Consider the following 23,819-nt stretch of genomic DNA (forward strand, 5'->3'; position numbering starts at 1 on the left):
TAAATCCTGGCTGGGAACCTTCTGCGTCTCACCAGAGGTTATATCTGTGCACTGCTGCCGTTTCTCCTCAGTTTGGCACTTTGCTTTCGCCTGGTGGATCCGTAAGCCTCGAAGATTTTTGCAGACTTTCCCACAATGGCACTTGATCTTTACTTCCTTTTCTAGACAAAGTCCTTTGGATGAACCTAGTCGTTGCCGTTTTGTCTGGCCACTCGAGTCTTTCATCCCCCCTTCTCCCCTTTTCGGAAGACTCTGGGGGTGTTTTACGTACATTTTGTAGTGTTTCGATATGAAATTTGGTATATTTGGGTAGAAGGATTTTACTACGTAAAACATTTCTTTTATATAAAAGGTCTCACTGGTCGCTGATATCATTGCAAAGCACACCACAACGTTTACGCAATTGATGAACGTTTTACGACAATCATACAAGTGATTTCTAAGGAAGTCTAAAATAAGAACACTTCAGCTTTCTAAAAGCATAAGTTGAGATATCTTTAAACGTGATAGCAAGTATTAAAAATCAAAAATAGATAATTCCAAAAAGCATGTAACCTGTTGAATACGTTGAGTACAAATTGAAATGTCTATGTCTGGTAAAGCAAATTTTAAAGAAATTCCTTATCTATCTACTGAAAAATACAAATTATAAAATTGATTATTTGAAGGGATAATTCAGTCTAAGAGAACATTAAAATTTGTAAATATATCGGAAAAAACCCATTTCTAATGGAAATTAGATCAGTGGTTTTACTGTGATATGCCAGAAATGCCCATAGTGGTGAAATGTTCAAACTCGCTCGCTGTCCGCCATTATACGTGTATACACATTGAGGTCGAACATCTTGTATGCCGAACCCTGTCCCTTGCTCGTAGAGTAATGCTACTTTTGTCTAGAACTGCTCAAATCGCTCTGCCAGTAGTGTGTTTACCTTATTAGATAAATTGTCTTTCATAAAAAATAATTTTATCACCTCCTCAGTGGTTATATAGTTCATTTGTATAACGTGCGTGACTTTGACTCGGATATGGGTACAGCGTACATATTGTACCTGCTTAATCGTATTGATCAACGATTTGTAATAACAACGGTATCAATTAAAATACTAAACAATGGCGTGGAATTTGTCAATATTTTATTTTGTATGTTTTATAAGAAATGTAAAACAATACACCCTAATTTTCTTTTTGGTTATGTAAAAGAATTAGCCTGAGTGAATGGTCTCTTTAAATATGTTTAGTCCAATTGAAATAAAATCTTCCAACGTTGAACCATAATAATAAATAAATGCTTTAAAGAAATAAATTCCAACTTTAACACACATATCTTGATAATTTAGGGAAAGGAAAAGTTCCTCAATTTAAATACAAGACTACAATGGAATTGTAATCATCATTAATCAAGAAGTCTACGCTATGATGACATTTTTGCCAAAAGATATTTTATAACCAATGTAGTACTAAAAAAAATTGTGGTTCAAATTTATTGGTTATTTTTGAAGATTATACAAATTGTCACCAAATGAGCTTTTCATAGGCCTGAATTACATCAATACTAGTAGAAACCATCAATAAAGTGTCTTTTTATAAATTAAGAATAAACTACATAGACAATAAATCAATACATATATTAGGATTTTGTAATAGTGATTTATAGATATTTCATGCTTTAATCCAAACCCTGTGCATTTTTTACTTCATAACAGTCAAAATGAGATCAGGTGACCTTATCATAATTTAGGATCTTATCATTTCTCTTCTACCTGACTGACTTTGTTCTTTCTAACGTTTCCCTTGACACCGCCTCACTTTTGGCCTTTTTTGAGCAGATGTGAGGTAGGCTCTGTCCCCTGGCTGAGACACATCAAAGTTTATAAAAGTGTTGGTTGAGCGTTCAGCATACAGGGAGTAGGACGACTGGTTCGCCCATTGTCAGTATAATGTGACCGGGTGGGGTGTTGCTTGGTTTCCTTGGTTACATGCTTCAGTGATATAGCACTATAAAAAGGGCAACAGTTCCACAATACAAGAAGACACAACATGAATATACCGCAGTCTCCCAAAACACACATGGGAGGCCGACCTTACATGACCATGGGAATTAATAGGACGTTAAAATAATTAAAAAACAAGCAGAATGACCCTATACTCTAAAGGATGCATTTATAGCAATTTGAGGTTACATATATAGTGTTAAGATAGTTCCATCTGAGCATTTGTGAAAAATGTTTGTACATAACATGATTTTGGAATACCATTGATTTCTTCATTTTATTGTACAGAGCGGAAAGTTATTAAATTACAAAGTTGGTCCATTACGCATTTCTCTTTTGATTCCTTAATTGTTATTCTATATCAACACATACTTCATTTAAAAAAAACCTTAATTTTATTGCATCTAGTTTGAGGTTAAATGTGGCGATACAGTACACATAAAATACATGGGCAACAAGCGGAACTAAAGAGCACTATCGTATAAAATATGATTTAGTCTTTAAATATATTCTTGTATTTAAAAGCAGATGGCATGTTTTTTATTAATGCAATCGACAATGAATTTGTAAAATTGTATTTTTATACCATAATCGTGTATTTGCCGTCAACATAAATCTCGTGTTACAGAAGAGGGTTTCTGTCTTATAAATAGCCTTTAGAAAAATCATGTAAATGTGTCTACTTCAAGCTAAAAAAACATGATTGTATGGAATCCTCGTCAAAGTACAAGGTTGTTTAGCATACATGTGTAACTACACGGCTCACTAAGCAAATACACCAGGGCCCGGTTGTTCAAAGCATGATTAGCTTAATCACATGATTAATAAAATTTTCATTTCTCATTTGCTGGAAAAGTTGTGACTTAATCCTCACTAAAGTAAAGAATAGAGTTTTAAAGATTCTTATTAAATTTTCTAAAATTTGTGTTGCCAGATATCATTTTATCTTCATTTGAATATTGCCGTTAAAGTGTGATTAGCCTAATCACCTGTTGAACAACTGGACCCTGGTCTTACTGTAGAGCAACAGACGGGATTTAAATAGTGATCTTATCGCTTAAATCTTTTTACATATACTGTATATATATGTGTGTGTGTACATGTGTGTTTTTGAAATAAGACACTAAAACGGGGACCCGTATTTCACAATTGATAAATTATACATAAGCTATAAAGTCTACCCAATGGCTACCTTATCATGAACAATGAATAGTTGTGGTAGGGTGTACAATGTAAGCTTTAGTTTATAATATATATATGTATAATCTTAAATAACTGTTAATTTCATACGAATGTATGTTACAAAAGTCTCAGAAGTTGTTTTTTTATTTATTTTAGCAAACCTTGGTGATTCTCTTATGAAATAAACAAACATAATTATCAGATAATTGTTACCACGTACATGTAACTACAAACACTTATATTTTGAAAGAATTCAATGTCTAAGCGTGAAATAGTGTCTCAACTTCAGAAATGGTTTTCTATTCAAAGTGGGAAAACTTCCTTAAAATTAAGAAACGTTGGAGAAACCGGAGTCATACCTTGCTGGCCTTCTGAAATATTTTTGGGGCCGCGGTGGCCGAGTGGTTAAGATGTACCGACATATTACCACATGCTCTCCACATCTGGGTCGCGAGTTCTAATCCCATGTGGGGCAGTTACAAGGGGTGTATCTCTGAACGCCAACATTTTGGATTTACCTGTGGGGTAGTTTGTTGTGACAGTGGTTATAGTCTTTTTCCTAAAAGCAGTCCCAATGCCAACAGGTAAATTTACCTGTAAAAGTTACCTGTGTTGATACTTATCTAAATGTATATTGATTAATTTTTACTTCAATAAGTGTTCAGATTTAATATCAGATACATATATACATAATATATGTTCCTGGTAATATCTATGAAAATATAACAATAGAATCTATGAATGAAATTGAATTAAATTCGCAATGATTTCATTTCAAGAATTTTAAAGATTTCCTTGATATATCTAAAATCTCTGGTATCAATCTCATTAGATTTTCAATAGATTGATACTAAAATCAAGCAAAATTCATTGAAACTTATTTCACATGGAAGTAACTTTCCCATTCAGTAATATCAAAGAAAAAAATCCAAAAAGGAATTATCCTATTTCAACTTAGTTTTACACCAATTCGATTAAAAGTTTGAAATAATATAAGCCTTTTGCCAGTTGAAACGTGATATTTTTCAACAAGGTCTTCCATATATGTCTGTTAAGTGACCTTATATACATATATAGTACATGTACATGTATCATCTGCGTTAATAACCTACCAAAGAGTAAGGGAATTTATGTCAAATATGATTTCAAAACTTTAAAAATGTATTACTTGTACTTGACTGACCTTTTTAAGTTAACAGAACATACAATATATTTTGAAAGTTGCAATAGGATGAATAATTTATCATAATTATATAATTTTCCTGCTTTCTTATCCTAAGATGTCTAGATCAGCGTGATGTTACATTATAATGTAAATGTATGTCATTATAGCATAAGAGCACCCAATAATTAAACTGTTGTCGGTTAACAGTGAAGTAATATTATATATTTTTGTGCATGTTAGAAATAATTTATAAATTTCTTTCCTATGGTTGATTTTCGGTCAAACATTGTTGCTAGATACAAATTGGTATATGTACTGTAATCTTTAAATAGAAAAAAATAAGAAAACTGTTAATTTGGTATTCTGAGCACTAAAAGTTTGCAACATTTTGAGAATTACAAGACCTACAACATTTCGACTTGAAATAATTTTGCCAGTATTGCAACATTATATTAACATCAATAACGTGTATTAAAATGAATATGGTTGAGACCCTAAGTAACAGTCTTCAATTTCATTTCATTTGGTATTTTTATTAAGTTACTTCTAAAAATATTTTGTATCTAAAATACATATAGCAATGATATATTATTACCAATGTTTATAAAACATCATATATGTGTGTTTGTGTCGGCTTTAATAGATTACCAACTGAAACTATAATAAACAGGTCAAAATTTCCAACAAAATTAATTTAAACTTTTATGATATTGTTTTTCTCCACTCATTTTCAAACCAAATACTTAAAGGTGTATGTCTCTGCGATAAAAGAAATCAACTATGCACGGTCACAAGAAATGAAAGTTGGCTAAGACTGTAGCCCTGGAGAACTCCTATGTCAATACAGAATACTATTACATTAGAATATACATTGATCAAGAAACCTGTTTTTCTGATAAAATTGAGATATGGTTTTTGTAAAAAAAAATATTTCACCTGGAACTTAAAATGCATTGTTCTTAATAATCCGCATGTAGCTCCTTATTAATTCTTAGCATTTGCAATGTTTATGATTTTATGTATATTAAAGCACCGATTATCTTTAATTAATAGTTTACATTGTATATTGTACAGAATATATTGAAGGAATTATTTTCCAAAATCCACAAATGTTACCTATAATACTGATTGAAATACAGGTAAATTTCAGGTGACTTTACAGGTGAAAACAAAGACAGCTTATATGAAACAGTATATAATTGCCTTCCTATTGTTTCCTAAAACAACACCTACCTATTGTTGATAAATATGTTGGCGTTCAGAGAACACCCCGTTACAAGGTACTGACCGCTGGTCGGTGGTTTTTCACCGGGTAATCCTGCTTTCCTCCACCAACAAACCTGGCACGTCCTTAAATGACCCTGGCTGTTAATAGGACGTTAAACTAATTTATAATCAAACCAAAATCTGAAATATTAAATATTATCACTTCCTCTAGAGTTATCTCTGTGCGGCACCCCCATTTAAATGTATATTGCTGAAACTCATGAACATATCTTTTTGATCAGGTCACAATTAATACGTAAGACAATGTATACACCTACACGAGTACGTCATTGTAGCAGGTGTTTCGTAATACAAAGAGCCCGAATGCCGCAAAGTCCTCAGAAATAATATATAACTGTGTATTACTAGCATCTAGATAAAACAGTCTTGGCAAAATGGAGAAGATTTGGAGGATTATTATTGTTCTCTTTTTTCTTTTGATTGGTAGGTGTTTATGTAATAACTGACATGACTTTTAAATTGTTCACATTTCGTATTATATCTTAATTAAAATTTGACTATTATATGTACTGTTGACATGTTCACATTCCGTACTATCTAAATTAAAATGTCACTGTTACGTGCTGTTGATCAAATGTTCAGATTATTTTTTTTAATTGTTTTCGTTCCTCAGTAATACTGCTACACTATCACCAAACTGTATATGACCGATATATTTAATCATATTGACGTTAATGACAAGCTAGAGTATAGCCCTGACAGGATTTGCATTGTGTGTACATAGTCATCCTAGTAAATGTAGTCACAAACTATCACAAATTGGCTGTATATTTAAGTCGATTGTTGTTTTAACATGTTTGTATAACATATTCCTTTGTAGTCTATTATCAAATTTTTTATAAACTTTAATAACTTTAACAAAAATATGTGAAACTGTTCAGTGAAAATAAAAAAATAAATATATATTGTGTATATATATATATATGTAAATATAAATGAATAATAATTAACAATTTTCTATAAGTCATTATAAAATCGGTTGATGCCTACCAACTATTTACCTATTTTAAACAGTATAACTATCTCTTACTTATACCGTTTAAAGTTATATATATATTCTCCCTTTGGGGGGACTACTATTTGGAAGTATTAATTATTATTTCTATTCTTGTTAGACAATGTGGCGTGTGCTAGCTATAGAAGAGGGAGATACTATAGTTATAGATCGTATACGTATTATTCCGGAGGAGGTTCGACAGATTCGTGAGTATTTTCTCATGTTATTACATATCTATGTTACGTCAGAAATTTATTTACATAAACATTATAAACAAAAGAGGTATGGTCACTTTCCGACTGGCACGACCGAGGCCACGCAAATGTGTTTACAAAGTGTTTGCTATGTTTAAAAGAAACCAACAACAGGATTTGCGTTGGAAATATCACGCAATTTTCATGTATGGAAAATTGATTTACTGTTGGTTTTTTTTTCGAATTTATTTCAAATTGGCGAAAAATCATATAGTAAAATTGCAATAAAACGTCGAGGTATAAGAGAAAAATACTCTTTCATATGTGGATATGAAGGTAAGAGATATTCTTTCCTTGGTATCACAAAATGTTGTAAAACCTTCGGCAAGCCTAGGGTTGAACAACATTTGGTCACCCTCGGGTACATATAGAATATCCTTATCCTTCATATCCACTTAATCTTAATTGTACATGTAATGCGATATTATATTTATTGTAATACAATATCTCAATCTATGATAGCAACTTATTCCCCTTTTCCTACCGGGGTTGACCTGACACAACTTTTACAATTGATATTGAACATATACAAAAAAATGAATTGTTCACGTCAAAACATTTTTTTCTAATATTGGTTAATCTTATTTTTAATTAACTTTTTTGATATAAGATAAAATTCACTATTTGAAAATCTATATCTACAAAACAAAACAGAGATGTTATTGCTTATCAAAATAAAAGTAAAAGGCGCTATGTTGGTGAGTCCTTCGGATTGCAGTACGTAGACTCAATAGCCATAAAGACTAACACTTAGGTTGTTCTGGTTTCAAATGCATACGCAGTATAACTGGTATTAAATCAGAATATTACATCAACTTCGTTTTTTAACATATTTCGCTACGAGCGCATCGAGGACCTTTTTCATGGAAGATGGACCTTTGATGCGCTCTATGTAAAAGTTATGAAAAACCCTTCCCAAAAGTAGCAAATCGCACGACTGTGCAACTTCAAGGCTCGTTGATTAATTTGATACTGTATTTAACAGCTCTTTTTTCGTAAATAAGATCTTTTTTTATGTTACATTTAAAGCATATGTATTGAAACAATATATTTTGATATCTACTTTTGGATTTTAAAGATAGCCACTTTTAGATCGAAACTGTCCGATATGCGTCATACCTTTTTAATCTACGCGTATTCATCGTTGGGCTGATTTGTTCGATATTGGTTTCGCGATGATTTGATTGCCCGAAAATAGAAAAGTTTGAAATATAAAAATTTAAAAAAAATCCTAAATATGCGGTTTTAGTGTTTCCATTCTTATATTATAGAGTTGGTAATTATCTGTGTAATTGCGTCATGTTTGTAAATAAAACGACATATTTTTCACCTGCAAACACAAAAAACGATACTTCTTTCACACGGTAGATAACTCTAATTTTGAAATACGGAATACATACGGAATTTATTTCCATATTTCCCCCACCTCCTTCTGTTTCATATTTACATGTACGTATGATACGATTACCTGTTTCTATCCGACAGGAGTGTAGGGATTATTGTCGGTGCAGTCATCGGAGGTTTGTGCTTGGTAGGAGGTATCATCTTCGTTATCTGTCTAATCAAGTTCTGTAACAAAAAGAAAGGTACTGTGGTCGCCAACCAGCCCCATGGTACAGAGAACATCACAATGGGTATGTGTACCTCAATCACGTTATGTAAAATATTCACATATTACTGTTATCTGCCCTTGCAGGTAGGTATTGATTGTGACGTGATGTGTTTATCAGCGTTTCATATAATTTTCAAAGAAAATGACGTGAGTTTCGCTCACAAAATAATATGACGTCACAATAAATACCTACTCACAAGGGGGTAATTCTGTAGTGTGCGTAGGGTATCACTGCCTCAATATATTGTAGGATGATATAAAACAGGTTTTTCTAAGAAACTTTCAATAATGTTAATAGTGGAGTTTCATGTCGCTGTTTTGCTGTCTGATAGTCAACTATCGTGCAGCAATTTAGGACGATAAGACATATAAAACACCAAGCGTTTTGAAAATAAGCAATTAATTCATTTTGATTTAATTGATCAAAAGGTGATGAAAAGGATTTTGTAAAACTTTCCTCGAATCTACTAAATAATAAATTTAGTTTTAAATTTATATTCCGAAATTATAAGTGGTTCGGTTTCAGTATGTACCTTCAATGCAGTTTTGAATCATAATCAATGTTATCAATACTACTCATTGCAAAGCGATGTTTATTTTTAAACAGTATCTTCAGACCAATAACAACAACAACAACCGAATGGTGCCTCGCAACAACCCGCTTACCCTCCCCCTCCACCAGTCTTCACGTACGGACAGCCGGGAGATAGCTATCCCCCACCTCCTGCATACTCGAAACCAAGTTAATGAGAAACTTCTAACTGACGACATTAATCTGTAATCAATGACATTCTACCTATGACGGTTACTGATAACATGTATGCTTTTGTTGTGTTTTCTTATTTTAATCACTAAATTTCTTCACATAGTGAAAAATTGTACATAAAAACAGTATTTAGCTTAATGTATACATCAGAAACAATACAAGTTTCATTTTATTAAAGTTATATATGTAAGAATTTGTTTGTGTTTATTATGCCATTGACTATAGCATATACATTTGAATTTTACTTTATGACCGTAGGATTTATGCCCCTTGAGGATAGAGGAGGGGCATTTGATAAATCAATGTATCCGAAGGGGGTCCCAGACCCAAAATATTTTATCAGAACCCTTAGCGTCAGGCAGCCATATTGAAAATTTCCAGCATCGACAGTTTTAATCTGTTTTGAATTTGGCTTTAAAACTTTAATTTTGAAATCCCCGCCACCTTTCCACTCGAATAAAAGTTTTTTTACTTTGTATATCCCACGTATTATGTTTTTGGTGGTTTACTTCACGGAACAAATATATTTTTCATGTATTTACCAGGGTTTTTACATTGTAAATCCAGTTATTTTGGCGATGTTTTTTTAACTTTATACCCTAAGCGCGGTCTTTCCTTTGTAAAAGCTACATTGGCTTTTTGGTTTATGAATTCTTGAAATAAATATTGTTTTATATATATTTCACACAAGTTTTGTCATGTATTATATTGGATTATCATTTACTGTTAATATGATAATACCCTGTGATCCTCTTTGAGGGTGGCCTTATTCATTCTATATGGTTGTTGAGTTATTAATTGTAAGTGTGTAGATGCATAAATATTTATTTTATTTTCTGTCTGAAGTGGTTTTTTTTAATTTACTTTATTCTAATTTGCATGCCTGCATAAAATTCAGCGGCAAATATGGACAACAGGTTAAATTACAGGTTTTTCAAAAATAACAACGATTATTATACTCCACTTTCATTAAGATTTTTTTTATTTTTTTTTATTTTTTAGACTTGATCATGTGATATTACTAAATAAGTAATATATTTTACCGGAAGGTGGAGGAATAAACCCCATGGAAGCTCGGCACGTAACCGGAACTGGAAGTCCTCTGCACTTTCAACCATTTTGTATAACAAAGATGCTACAAACAACAACAAAATCTATCAATTATATCTTTTCGACTTACTTCCGCTCTTGTTGATTTTGAATGTAACACATTGATGGATTAGATTAATTTTGTTTGGTATATAAGTATGTCTCTATGTGTCGGGCTACATCATAAATTGTCCACATGGAAATGTTTATTTTCATTGAGGTTCCGGCCTCGAGTAAACAACCAGAGAGACAATTCTAAATGTATCACTACACAGAGGGTCATAATTGTACAATATGTTTATTGTTTTTCAATGTCTATTGTAATAACTGATATGATACCTTTGACGGAAGTCTTTCCTTATATGTAATAAGAGACTAGATAAAATTATTCACGAGGACCATTTGCCAAACTACATAATGAATATATTGACAAATCACAACAAACGCAATATCAAGAACCCCTGTTTGAATTTGATTATCAGAAAAAAGTGTCAGCATACTTGATAGTTAGAATTCTTAATGAATTAAAAACCAACACGTTTTATATTAAAATTTGTTTGGTGATCATGATCGCAAACCATTTATTGATACAATATCTCGCACGCGTATTGATTCGCCATATACTCTTTAGGTTTCTGATGTTGTTTATGTTGAATAGGCGTAATGTTTCTTTCTTCTTAACTACAGATTGATTTTGAATGAAATTTTAAGTATTTGTTTGTTATACATGTATTATATAACCGGCTAAAATACTTCATTGTGTTTTAACTTTATTTAAGTTCTACATATTTTTCTCCGCCTGTCTAGGTTTTATACTGTACAGATGAACCAACTTTTGTAAATTTCGTAGTCGCAAAAATATCAATAATTCAGTATATTTAAATTACTTTTGCTCGTGTACACGTTGAAAAGAGCTCGGAAATGCCCGAGCTGTTCCGATCTATTCCGATCTGTTTTACAACAGTTTGTTAGAGTAAACATTACATGAAATATAAATTCACAAAATAAATTATGAAACGAGGCGTATTACTATGGATTTTTTATTTGGAACATTCTAAGTCATCGTCAAAACAAACGTTGTTTTCATAGTCCTTACATAACATCCGAATTATACGTACTCACTATCATCGGGAAAATGTTTTGTTCATAATGTAATTTAGCGAAAAATTCCAGCTGTAGAAATAGAGTCTCCACAAACACTGAAACCAATTGATTACATGGCGAATCAATACACGTGTGGGATTCTGTATCAACCAATCGATTGGCAGCGATGTTGATCCATACGCGTTGGCAAAACGAAAATTCGCCCATGGAGTCCGTTATTACCTCCCTTCGCAATAACAAGTAGACAAAGGCTGCTATAACATTCATCTAAGAGTAACATACACCATATATACATTTGTATTTTTGAAATGGAGTGAACGTGAACTATCTACCAATGTAGATAAAAAGGCAAGAAACTGTTCTAGAGGAATGATTAAATGAGGTATGGTGACCCAGCAATTATAAACCACTGATATATATTTCTATATTTTTCATAGTCGACCAATACTCAATTCTTCAATTCAAACATGGGAAACATTTAATTGTAATGTTTACACCAAAACATTGCGAATAGATATATTCGAGATTTCTTCCGGCAAATTTCTTTGTGTAATGTAAACTTAATATTTTAAAACGTCAAACTCATACGTGTAAATTATGTAAGAATATTTTTAAATACACGACCGCAGCAGTACAATGTTAACGGTCACTATATATAACACAGTTAATTACAAAGCTACACGACACACTCTAGTTATTGAGTTGTGTATTGGTTCCTTTGTCATACGATCATTCGCGAATACAGTATACGTTATACCTTGTTGTCGGTGTTGCATAGGGATTCTATACAATACTTGTATGACGAGACGGACCAATTACTGTGTTAAATATTTATCTAATACTTATCTGTTATAAACACTTAAAGCACTGGACAACAACATGGCGAGGCTTTTAGGAATCCTCGTCTTTCTCACCTACATTACAGGTAAAGATTTTTTTTCAAAACATTCAAATATTTTATTTTGCTGTTGCATGTGAATCTTCGGTTTTAGATTTTACGAAAGCCATTAACAGTAATTACGCCATTTCTGTAACCATAAATTCCGGAATGTTGCCAAGTTTTGTTCAATTTCGAAATTATTTTTATTACAATTATACACTTCATATTTAGATTGATGCATAATAAACGTTATAAAGCTTAATGTAAGTAATCGTAATGTATAGATGTTGTACTAAGCTATAATCTATTTGGCAAATGTTAACAAATGTAATAAGATATAATTCATTTGTATATGAACCAACGTCATTATTGATACCCTGTAGGGAATGAAGAGTTTTATCAAATTCTAGAGACTTTAAGTATTATACGATCGCGAAAGTTAAGACTTGCGATGTTGTACAATAGAGAAAAACTTTTATAAGAGACATACAGGACTACCGGCCTGTATGGCAGCTTCAATGTTCTTCAATTCCTTGGATCGGCATCCATTGTTTAGATTATAAGACGACATGTAAACGACAGAGCAATAATGTCTTTACTATTCGTATTAAGTTTCATTTAATTTTTTCGATTTCATCTTAAAAATGTAATTTTGCTTGCCATTCCAATGTCGTTGTGATCGACATCTCGCAATATGGACGCCGTGTTTTTACACCAGTGCCAATGTCGCCAACTTTACGAATTCTATTAATCCAAAATGAAACTAATCCAATTCAATCAAGCATGGGCGTTATATCAAAATCATTTTAGAGAAAGTTCTAGACGGTACCAAATTAAATATTGTATTTAAGAATGATTATGCATTTTTACTTTACAAATATATAATGTTATTAACGCTAAAATACACAAACACACGTGACCACGGTATTGATACATTTATATGTATTTTGTTCTGTACAGTATTTAACGGCACCAACAAGGAAAAATATTTCCATTCAGAACTAACTGGGCCTCTACTGATTGTATGATTACATGTATATAAAACATATATATATATAGCACAAACATTAACATGCAATTCCGAATTCCAGATTTTTATTTCATTACCACCACAGTGAACACGCTGAAATATTAGAAACAAATCTAGATTGACAGGAATACTCGTGATCAGAATAGTTTACGACTGTTGATTTATCCTTGTCCATCTGACAGACCCATGCAGGATTCTTTCTTCTAGTTCATTAACAAAAAGGACAAATAGTTGTTACGAAACATGTTCATAGTGCCGTCATCAAATGGACGTCACAGCGCCCAAACATTAATGAAGTCGTTGACAATAGTTGTTGCATGTAGATGACGCCACCTCATTGTCTAGCGTGAAAGAGCTGACTTTTCCTATGGTAAGCGATAGTGATCTTATTACTAGCAACTGTGGGATTATTTGGATTTTTCCCTACCCAGAGAAGAGGAGAGAAATCTGTTATCGAGGAGGAGATTTAGGACTGTCTAACTCGAGGTTTGCCTAGGGTTAGACTGCCGTGAAACTCCTCCGAGGGTAGAGATCCCCCCTTTTCTACCCCATCAGACAGAGATATCCGCACTTCCGGTGAGGGAAAAATTCTCTGTCTTACCCAGGACAAGACAGCCTACACGCGTAGGACATATTCGCGTGATAAACCGGTAGTTGAAAAACGTCATATACAAATAAGGAGGAGATCCAGGACAGTCGAACCCTCAGCCTAGGGTTAGACAGTCGTTAATATCCTCCTCGGGTAGAGATTTCTCTGTCCTACCCTCAAGGTAGGGAAATATCCTATTACCTATAAGTCTTACTGTCTTAGTAGGAAACTATCCTTTTTTTCTGCTCCTTTTTTTCTAAAAAATGTTAAAAACTACAAATACGACAAATATTTTTTTACTAAACTGTATTAAATTGATTAATTTCGTAATAAAAATCTATGTTTAATTCGTTGTACTGTGACAAACAAATCAATATTAATTTGAAATACTTTTTGTATCAAACCTATTTAAATGCAGTCTTTTCAACGGGAAATCATCAATGAAATATGTGAAGACAGGTTGACTTCCGACTTCATGATCATAAGGTCAAATTCAGCATGCGATTGAAACACGAGCTCGAAGTCAAAGGTGATATAGAAGGACTTGTTGGACTTTACAGGTTATTATTTATTTACATATGCCGTTTTACAGCGTCCATTTTATCACAGGAATATTCTACGCGTGTAGGCTGTCGTGCACTGGGTAAGTCAGAGAAATCTTACCCTCACCGGAGTCTAGATATCTCTACGCGCTGGGGTAGAAAACTCAATTATAGGATAACTAGTGATATTTCCTCTTGCAACTACGGAATTACCCTTTTAAGTATGAAATAAGTACATTTCTTATTTCTCACTTCTCTGAGACCTGACCCAAGATCTTGAAACAGTCTTAAGTTTAGACTTAGCCAATCACAGACGATGATACAAAAGCGTACGTCATTTCTAAAAGGCGAAGCTAAAACTGAAGCCTAAGACAATTTCATTATCCTGGGATCCGCTGTGTTGAAAATGTATGATTTCTCTAAGTTTGACATGTTCTCCACCAGGTACTTTTCGGCCTAACACCTGATCACTGTAGATTGTGATTACTCAGTATAGTCGAACTTGTTTGATACGAACTCGGATAATTCGACAACATAGGCCATTGTCTCACGTTGTCTCATGATCAGGTTCATCCCAATCCCAAAAATACATTGTGATATTATACGAAATGAATCTGTCATCGAGTTAGGTTAGGTCGAGTTACGGTAACTCGACTTTGATCAGATAGTTACGTCGGCAAGACGAGTTATAACATGACTTGTTGAGATAGTTATGTCGGTAAGATGAGTTTTAACACGACAAATCCACATATTTATATGAGACAAGGACGTAATCACATGTGGACACAATATTTTATTGCATTGTGAAGTTAGTCTGTCTCTTTATCACACATACACATAAACAGTTACGATATATGATTGATGATAGAAAATACAAGAAGACTGTGTTGAAAATGTGACAATCCATTTCCTCTATACTGTTAAAATTATTTTCTATACAATGTTCAATACATAAAACATCAACACACAATCACATCAATTAACAACTTAAATGTGTATATACTGGTACGGTTCTCTAATAACATGCATATCACACCAATATAAACGCAACACATAACGAAGAAATTCAAAAACCTCATTTTATAAAAGGGGAATTACACCGGTTATTTCCGAGGGAGAAAAACAAAAAAGGAGATTTTAACTAAATAAAGTTTCGCGATAAGACTCTCTAAGAACATTATTTTTTCTTTTTACAAGAATGCAATTTTCGCGTCCTTTTTATGTCCCACAAAATCTATTAAAACGTCCGATATCTCAAAACCAATTTCCATTTATAGCGCGAATTGCTAGAATCCCTACTTACTGTTGTCATTGTTACGGATGTGTTAGCTGGTGAAATCTGTGCTCCCTACTAACTGTTGTCATTGTTACAGATGTGTTAGCTGGTGAAATCTGTGTTCCTACTAACTGTTGTCATGGTTACAGATATGTTAGCTGGTGACATCTGTGCTCCCTACCAACTGTTGTCATGGTTACAGATGTGTTAGCTGGTGAAATCTGTGCTCCCTACTAACTGTTGTCATGGTTACAGATGTGTTAGCTGGTGAAATCTGTGTTCCCTACTAACTATTGTCATTGTTACAGATGTGTTAGCTGGTGAATCTGTGGTCCCTACTAACTGTTGTCATGGTTACAGATGTGTTAGCTGGTGAAATCTGTGTTCCCTACTAACTGTTGTCATTGTTACAGATGTGTTAGCTGGTGAAATCTGTGTTCCTACTAACTGTTGTCATGGTTACAGATGTGTTAGCTGGTGAAATCTGTGTTCCTACTAACTGTTGTCATGGTTACAGATGTGTTAGCTGGTGAAATCTGTGTTCCCTACTAACTGTTGTCATTGTTACAGATGTGTTAGCTGGTGAAATCTGTGCTCCCTACTAACTGTTGTCATGGTTACAGATGTGTTAGCTGGTGACATCTGTGTTCCCTACTAACTATTGTCATGGTTACAGATGTGTTAGCTGGTGACATCTGTGCTCCCTACCAACTGTTGTCATGGTTACAGATGTTTTAGCTGGTGAAATCTGTGCTCCCTACTAACTGTTGTCATGGTTACAGATGTGTTAGCTGGTGAAATCTGTGCTCCCTACTAACTGTTGTCATTGTTACAGATGTGTTAGCTGGTGAAATCTGTGTTCCCTACTAACTGTTGTCATTGTTACAGATGTGTTAGCTGGTGACATCTGTGCTTCCTACTAACTGTTGTCATGGTTACAGATGTGTTAGCTGGTGAAATCTGTGCTCCCTACTAACTGTTGTCATTGTTACAGATGTGTTAGCTGGTGAAATCTGTGCTCCCTACTAACTGTTGTCATTGTTACAGATGTGTTAGCTGGTGAAATCTGTGCTCCCTACTAACTGTTGTCATTGTTACAGATGTGTTAGCTGGTGAAATCTGTGTTCCCTACTAACTGTTGTCATTGTTACAGATGTGTTAGCTGGTGAAATCTGTGTTCCCTACTAACTGTTGTCATTGTTACAGATGTGTTAGCTGGTGAAATCTGTGCTCCCTACTAACTGTTGTCATTGTTACAGATGTGTTAGCTGGTGAAATCTGTGCTCCCTACTAACTGTTGTCATTGTTACAGATGTGTTAGCTGGTGAAATCTGTGCTCCCTACTAACTGTTGTCATTGTTACAGATGTGTTAGCTGGTGAAATCTGTGCTCCCTACTAACTGTTGTCATTGTTACAGATGTGTTAGCTGGTGAAATCTGTGCTCCCTACTAACTGTTGTCATTGTTACAGATGTGTTAGCTGGTGAAATCTGTGTTCCCTACTAACTGTTGTCATTGTTACAGATGTGTTAGCTGGTGACATCTGTGCTTCCTACTAACTGTTGTCATGGTTACAGATGTGTTAGCTGGTGAAATCTGTGTTCCCTACTAACTGTTGTCATTGTTACAGATGTGTTAGCTGGTGAAATCTGTGTTCCCTACTAACTGTTGTCATTGTTACAGATGTGTTAGCTGGTGACATCTGTGTTCCCTACTAACTGTTGTCATGGTTACAGATGTGTTAGCTGGTGAAATCTGTGTTCCCTACTAACTGTTGTCATTGTTACAGATGTGTTAGCTGGTGAAATCTGTGCTCCCTACTAACTGTTGTCATTGTTACAGATGTGTTAGCTGGTGAAATCTGTGCTCCCTACTAACTGTTGTCATTGTTACAGATGTGTTAGCTGGTGAAATCTGTGTTCCCTACTAACTGTTGTCATTGTTACAGATGTGTTAGCTGGTGACATCTGTGCTTCCTACTAACTGTTGTCATGGTTACAGATGTGTTAGCTGGTGAAATCTGTGCTCCCTACTAACTGTTGTCATTGTTACAGATGTGTTAGCTGGTGAAATCTGTGCTCCCTACTAACTGTTGTCATTGTTACAGATGTGTTATCTAGCTGGTGAAATCTGTGCTCCCTACTAACTGTTGTCATTGTTACAGATGTGTTAGCTGGTGAAATCTGTGCTCCCTACTAACTGTTGTCATTGTTACAGATGTGTTAGCTGGTGACATCCTGTGCTTCCTACTAACTGTTGTCATGGTTACAGATGTGTTAGCTGGTGAAATCTGTGTTCCCTACTAACTGTTGTCATTGTTACAGATGTGTTAGCTGGTGAAATCTGTGTTCCCTACTAACTGTTGTCATTGTAACAGATGTGTTAGCTGGTGACATCTGCGTTCCCTACTAACTGTTGTCATGGTTACAGATGTGTTAGCTGGTGAAATCTGTGTTCCCTACTAACTGTTGTCATTGTTACAGATGTGTTACTGGTGAAATCTGTGCTCCCTACTAACTGTTGTCATTGTTACAGATGTGTTAGCTGGTGAAATCTGTGCTCCCTACTAACTGTTGTCATTGTTACAGATGTGTTAGCTGGTGAAATCTGTGTTCCCTACTAACTGTTGTCATTGTTACAGATGTGTTAGCTGGTGACATCTGTGCTTCCTACTAACTGTTGTCATGGTTACAGATGTGTTAGCTGGTGAAATCTGTGCTCCCTACTAACTGTTGTCATTGTTACAGATGTGTTAGCTGGTGAAATCTGTGCTCCCTACTAACTGTTGTCATTGTTACAGATGTGTTAGCTGGTGAAATCTGTGCTCCCTACTAACTGTTGTCATTGTTACAGATGTGTTAGCTGGTGAAATCTGTGCTCCCTACTAACTGTTGTCATTGTTACAGATGTGATAGCTGGTGAAATCTGTGCTTCCTACTAACTGTTGTCATTGTTACAGATGTGATAGCTGGTGAAATCTGTGCTCCCTACTAACTGTTGTCATTGTTACAGATGTGATAGCTGGTGAAATCTGTGCTTCCTACTAACTGTTGTCATTGTTACAGATGTGATAGCTGGTGAAATCTGTGCTCCCTACTAACTGTTGTCATTGTTACAGATGTGATAGCTGGTGAAATCTGTGCTCCCTACTAACTGTTGTCATTGTTACAGATGTGTTAGCTGGTGAAATCTGTGTTCCCTACTAACTGTTGTCATTGTTACAGATGTGTTAGCTGGTGAAATCTGTGCTCCCTACTAACTGTTGTCATTGTTACAGATGTGATAGCTGGTGAAATCTGTGCTTCCTACTAACTGTTGTCATTGTTACAGATGTGATAGCTGGTGAAATCTGTGCTCCCTACTAACTGTTGTCATTGTTACAGATGTGATAGCTGGTGAAATCTGTGCTCCCTACTAACTGTTGTCATTGTTACAGATGTGTTAGCTGGTGAAATCTGTGCTCCCTACTAACTGTTGTCATTGTTACAGATGTGTTAGCTGGTTAAATCTGTGCTCCCTACTAACTGTTGTCATTGTTACAGATGTGTTAGCTGGTGAAATCTGTGCTCCCTACTAACTGTTGTCATTGTTACAGATGTGTTAGCTGGTGAAATCTGTGTTCCCTACTAACTGTTGTCATTGTTACAGATGTGTTAGCTGGTGAAATCTGTGTTCCCTACTAACTGTTGTCATTGTTACAGATGTGTTAGCTGGTGAAATCTGTGTTCCCTACTAACTGTTGTCATTGTTACAGATGTGTTAGCTGGTGAAATCTGTGCTCCCTACTAACTGTTGTCATGGTTACAGATGTGTTAGCTGGTGAAATCTGTGTTCCCTACTAACTGTTGTCATGGTTACAGATGTGTTAGCTGGTGAAATCTGTGCGGCTGCCACCTACGACTACAGTGACTATCACGATGACACGTACTACTACTACAAGTACTGTGACCAGGGTTGCTGTGGATATGAATACGACAGGGAATGCTGTTCGTCGATGTAAGTGACATGCACACACATTCTAATTCCATTAAATGCAATTCAACACGTCGGCGTAAGTGATATGCACACACATCAGAATCCTAATTCAATTAAACCCGTCGGCATAAGTGGTATGCACACATATCAGAATAATAATTCAATTCAACACGTCAGCGTAAGTGGCAGGCACACATATTATAATCATAATTTAATTGAATTTCATTCAATTCAACACGTCGGCATAAGTTGATGGCGATATATTCACAGCAAAAGAAAATATGGTATTAATTCCATATGTTGAATGTGAAATACAAATATATTAGTTACCATGAGAAAGCCAATATCATCAGCTCGGTGATGTGGAATAACTAATTCATTACATTAGTAGACGATACATGGATCAAGATTTATAGATTTTTCCATAAGAAATACATTATATTCTCGAACTGAAATTCTCACGAAGTTATTTAAGTGTTTTCTTAAATGAAGGCAAACTAAGAATAATGGCACTTATAACCTTGGGATTCACAGTTCAGGGGCTGTCGCCGGGGCGGTCGTAGGTGCTGTCGTCTTCATCATTGTCTGTGTCGTCATTGTTTTCTGCATAAAGAAGGGCTGCACGAAGAAAACTGGGGTCGTGGTGAGCACTGGGCACACTGGACCAGCAAACAACATTAATATTGGTAGGTAATGCTATCCTGGTCCGATATGTCAGGTTCAAACAAAACAAAACTGGTCGGTTAGTTCGGCGGCTTAACCTTCATTACCAGTTTAGATCATTTAAGTACGTCATCCCCTGAATGTGTTTTTATTTACTACATTTATTTTTTATTTTCATTTTTTATTCACATTAATTTGTTTACATACATTTGTTTGTTTACTACATTTATTTATTTACTACGTTTATTTGTTTATTTACTACATTTATGTATTTATTTACTACATTTATTTATCTTATTTACTACATTTATTTATTTCAATTGAAATTGGCCGTTTATTGATTAAAACACAATTGAAATAGACTTGCTGTTCGCAAGTTGATATAATAAACAATAAACAAAGGTATGATATAAACTTTTGGTACAAGTTGGGGATACAAAAACGTCACACCATCAACTAAGAACTATTAAGATGTATAAAAGCAGAGGTCTTTATATAAGATCACACAAACAAGATACTGACTTGATATCAACGCAATGTGTTAATAAATGTAACCTACACTCAATAATTTAAAACATACTCTCAACTCTAATACAAGGAGGATGTAGGGGAGGAGGTGGGCAGCTTCAATTCCAAAGTAAACGGTACAAATTACTGACCGTGACTTATGTCAATCTCAAAACAGACACCTGTTACAATGACTGGTCTGTGTAGATAGATAGTCCGCTATATTACATAAATCGAATTAGTGCGCATGACCTTTTCACCTCTGTGACCTTGCGCCCTCCATCTATTAATTAACGTTGAGTAGGAACTATATCTTACGATAAAGATTGTAATAAAATACCTTCAGAATGTATAAATTGTATTGAAATTGCATTTTAATTACCTATTATTTATTTACATTAAATATTTTTTTTATTTACTCCATTATTTTTTTGCTACATTTGTTTATTAATTTATTTATTTCCAATTCAACAGACCATAAGGTTCACTTAAATAATGGATAACAAATATACAATATATAATACAAAATGAGTAGAACATAGAAAAATGTCAGTCTGTGATATGTATATTTTTTGTATGCCTCTTGTACTATTTAAAGTCCGTTTGATGACGATCTTACATATATTGCATTCGGAACGATATTTTATGTGAGAATGTGTTTGGAAAGATAAAGAGAGGGGAAGAGAGAGAGGTAGAAAGAGAGGCAGATAGACAGAGAAACAGAGAGAAACTTTACAAAGGCGAAGAAAAGTAAAATGTTGATATATATACAGTGTATATTTATTTATGACATGATGATGTGTGTATTTACAGTTAGTAACCAGACTTCTTTCAACCAACCACAGCCTGTCTACCAGCCACAACCAGTCTACCAGCCCCAGCCAGTCTACCAGCCCCAGCCAGTCTACCAGCCCCAGCCAGTCCACTACGGAGGGGCTCATCCACACGGCGGACAGCCCTACCCACCACCACCACCAGCCTATCCCCCGCCACCCCCAATGAAGGCCCCGGGACAACCTACACCTATTTATCATTAATACACGACGACCTGAGCTTCTGGATCTGTATATAGATTTCCTGATTTTCGTTTGATACTTTTATATGATTAGAAACAAAAATCATTTGTTTATAATATGCATAAAGAAATATTTAGCTGAATATAATTATATCGTTGTCATAACTTATATATCATTTTGCCGCACAATCTGGATGATACCCGGTGACTTTGCCAATTAATTTTGCATACAGTAATAGTCCAATAGACCTTGAAGATATTGCCATTGGCTGTGCCTGACAGGAAGTACATTTATTGCCACGTCACGACATAAACAATGACGTATCGACAGACTACGTCAGCTAGGACACGAGGAAGGCAGGATAGTAAAATGACTACCCGTTCTTAATTCAGCAACACAATGTGACGTTCGAACTGTTATAATTATGTTATAAGAAGTACTTTGATTTGTGTGCCTCAAAAACATATTGAGCAAAAGAACATATATATGAAACGAGTACTTGCATATTATCATAAACATATATTTACACTTGCTAGGCTTGGTCACTATACGCTAATACTAGCCGATTTTGTTTACCATAACTGCATGGTAACATTGAACTTTGAACTTGCGTAAGGAAATGTTCTGTGCAACGTAAAAGGACTACTTTTTTTTAAAAGAAACACATGGCTTTGTTTACATTTTGACGAAACATTACGTGTATATTGTTGTTTTTCATAGAATTTTGGAAAAATGTAAACAATATATACATGTTTTATATTTATATATGATTCAAACAATTTTTAAATTAACAATTGTATAAAGAAACGGAAAAATATCCCGACCGGGGCGACGTGCTTTCATTTTTGTTAAAAATGATGGGTGTCAAATGTAAACATTACCTCTGTGCCTATGTTCGTCCTACGATCGAGCCTTTGGGGTGGACGGGTGTGAGACCCTCTGATAGAGGTCAGTTATAAACATATCCTCTTGTCTTTGTTCTTTGAGTATTTAATCATGTGTATTATAAAACATGCACCGCTAATAATCCACGTGTTGACAGTTCCGCGTCACCACAAATACATTGTATCCATCGAACACAAGTGAATTTGTTTCATCTATCGATGGCGATATGGATCTAAGCGTAGATTATATAATCACATGGCTCCCAATGATGTAATACCGTCAAGTCAGACGACATCTCAAACACATTGAGCTACTTGAAAATCGGTGTTTTGACAACTTGGGCAAACTAAAGTGTGTAAGCGTGCGTCAGGTTCGCCTCGCTGCACAATAACGGTCACCGAGTTCACACATGTGGCCGTGTACAAATTCTTTATGTTATTACGCTATATATTAACTTTTAGCAAAATTGAATATATATTTAAAGTTCTGATCTGATTAAATAAAATTATCTCTGAAATTTACTTTGTTTGTCATGTTTATTTTACACTAAAATATTGAACTTTTTTGTCGTCGCGGATGAATAATTCTACCTTACGTGAAGCGTCACCATTCGCTGTTCAAATGAGTAAGCTCCTCCCACTTTTGACCGACTTTTATTGAATAATTACGTCACTTTCAAATGACGATTTTATTGCATAAAATATAAATAAAAAGTCGTGTGAGTGTAAATATAGGGATTGGATATCGTTTTTATGTTAACCATGCTTGTATGGAGCAATTCCTCTAAGAATATATTCAATATGGGGCGCTAACGCGCCCCATAGAATATATTCTTAGAGGAATTGCTCCATACAAGCATGGTTAACATAAAAACGAAATCCAATCCCTATATATATACTTATTAACGATAACAGAAACACATACTGCGATTAAGGTCACGGCTTTATTTGATGCACCGTCCCATCAATGGGTGTAATTGGCAACATCACAAAAAATTATTAATATT

General features: G+C 34.6%; 2 protein-coding genes across 2 annotated transcripts; both read left to right on the forward strand.

Annotated features, from left to right (window-relative positions):
- Positions 1–5,916: 5,916 nt before the first annotated feature.
- On the forward strand, positions 5,917–9,858 carry LOC138335771 (uncharacterized). The gene is made up of 4 exons (XM_069284937.1): positions 5,917–6,051; positions 6,744–6,831; positions 8,365–8,513; positions 9,099–9,858. The coding sequence occupies exons 1-4, from the start codon at positions 6,003–6,005 to the stop codon at positions 9,113–9,115; spliced, it is 303 nt and encodes a 100-aa protein (XP_069141038.1). The 5' UTR covers positions 5,917–6,002; the 3' UTR covers positions 9,116–9,858.
- Positions 9,859–12,166: 2,308 nt separating this feature from the next.
- Positions 12,167–23,330, forward strand: LOC138335067 (protein shisa-5-like). The gene is made up of 4 exons (XM_069283972.1): positions 12,167–12,375; positions 19,628–19,763; positions 20,277–20,428; positions 21,726–23,330. Exons 1-4 carry the CDS (start codon positions 12,330–12,332, stop codon positions 21,947–21,949), a joined length of 558 nt encoding a protein of 185 aa, XP_069140073.1. The 5' UTR covers positions 12,167–12,329; the 3' UTR covers positions 21,950–23,330.
- The last annotated feature ends 489 nt before the right edge of the window (positions 23,331–23,819 follow it).

The sequence above is a fragment of the Argopecten irradians genome, chromosome 11 (assembly GCF_041381155.1).
Source record: "Argopecten irradians isolate NY chromosome 11, Ai_NY, whole genome shotgun sequence".
Taxonomy (NCBI): Eukaryota; Metazoa; Mollusca; class Bivalvia; order Pectinida; family Pectinidae; genus Argopecten; species Argopecten irradians.

Bases quoted from the DNA above. Each gene is read 5' to 3' on its own strand.
- LOC138335067 (XM_069283972.1), top strand. From the start codon at position 12,330: ATGGCGAGGCTTTTAGGAATCCTCGTCTTTCTCACCTACATTACAG. The intron at 12,376-19,627 runs GTAAAGATTTTT...TCATGGTTACAG, and splicing joins CTTTCTCACCTACATTACAG to ATGTGTTAGCTGGTGAAATC. The intron at 20,429-21,725 runs GTAGGTAATGCT...GTGTATTTACAG, and splicing joins AGCAAACAACATTAATATTG to TTAGTAACCAGACTTCTTTC.
- LOC138335771 (XM_069284937.1), top strand. From the start codon at position 6,003: ATGGAGAAGATTTGGAGGATTATTATTGTTCTCTTTTTTCTTTTGATT. The intron at 6,052-6,743 runs GTAGGTGTTTAT...TATTCTTGTTAG, and splicing joins TCTCTTTTTTCTTTTGATTG to ACAATGTGGCGTGTGCTAGC. The intron at 6,832-8,364 runs GTGAGTATTTTC...TCTATCCGACAG, and splicing joins GGAGGAGGTTCGACAGATTC to GAGTGTAGGGATTATTGTCG.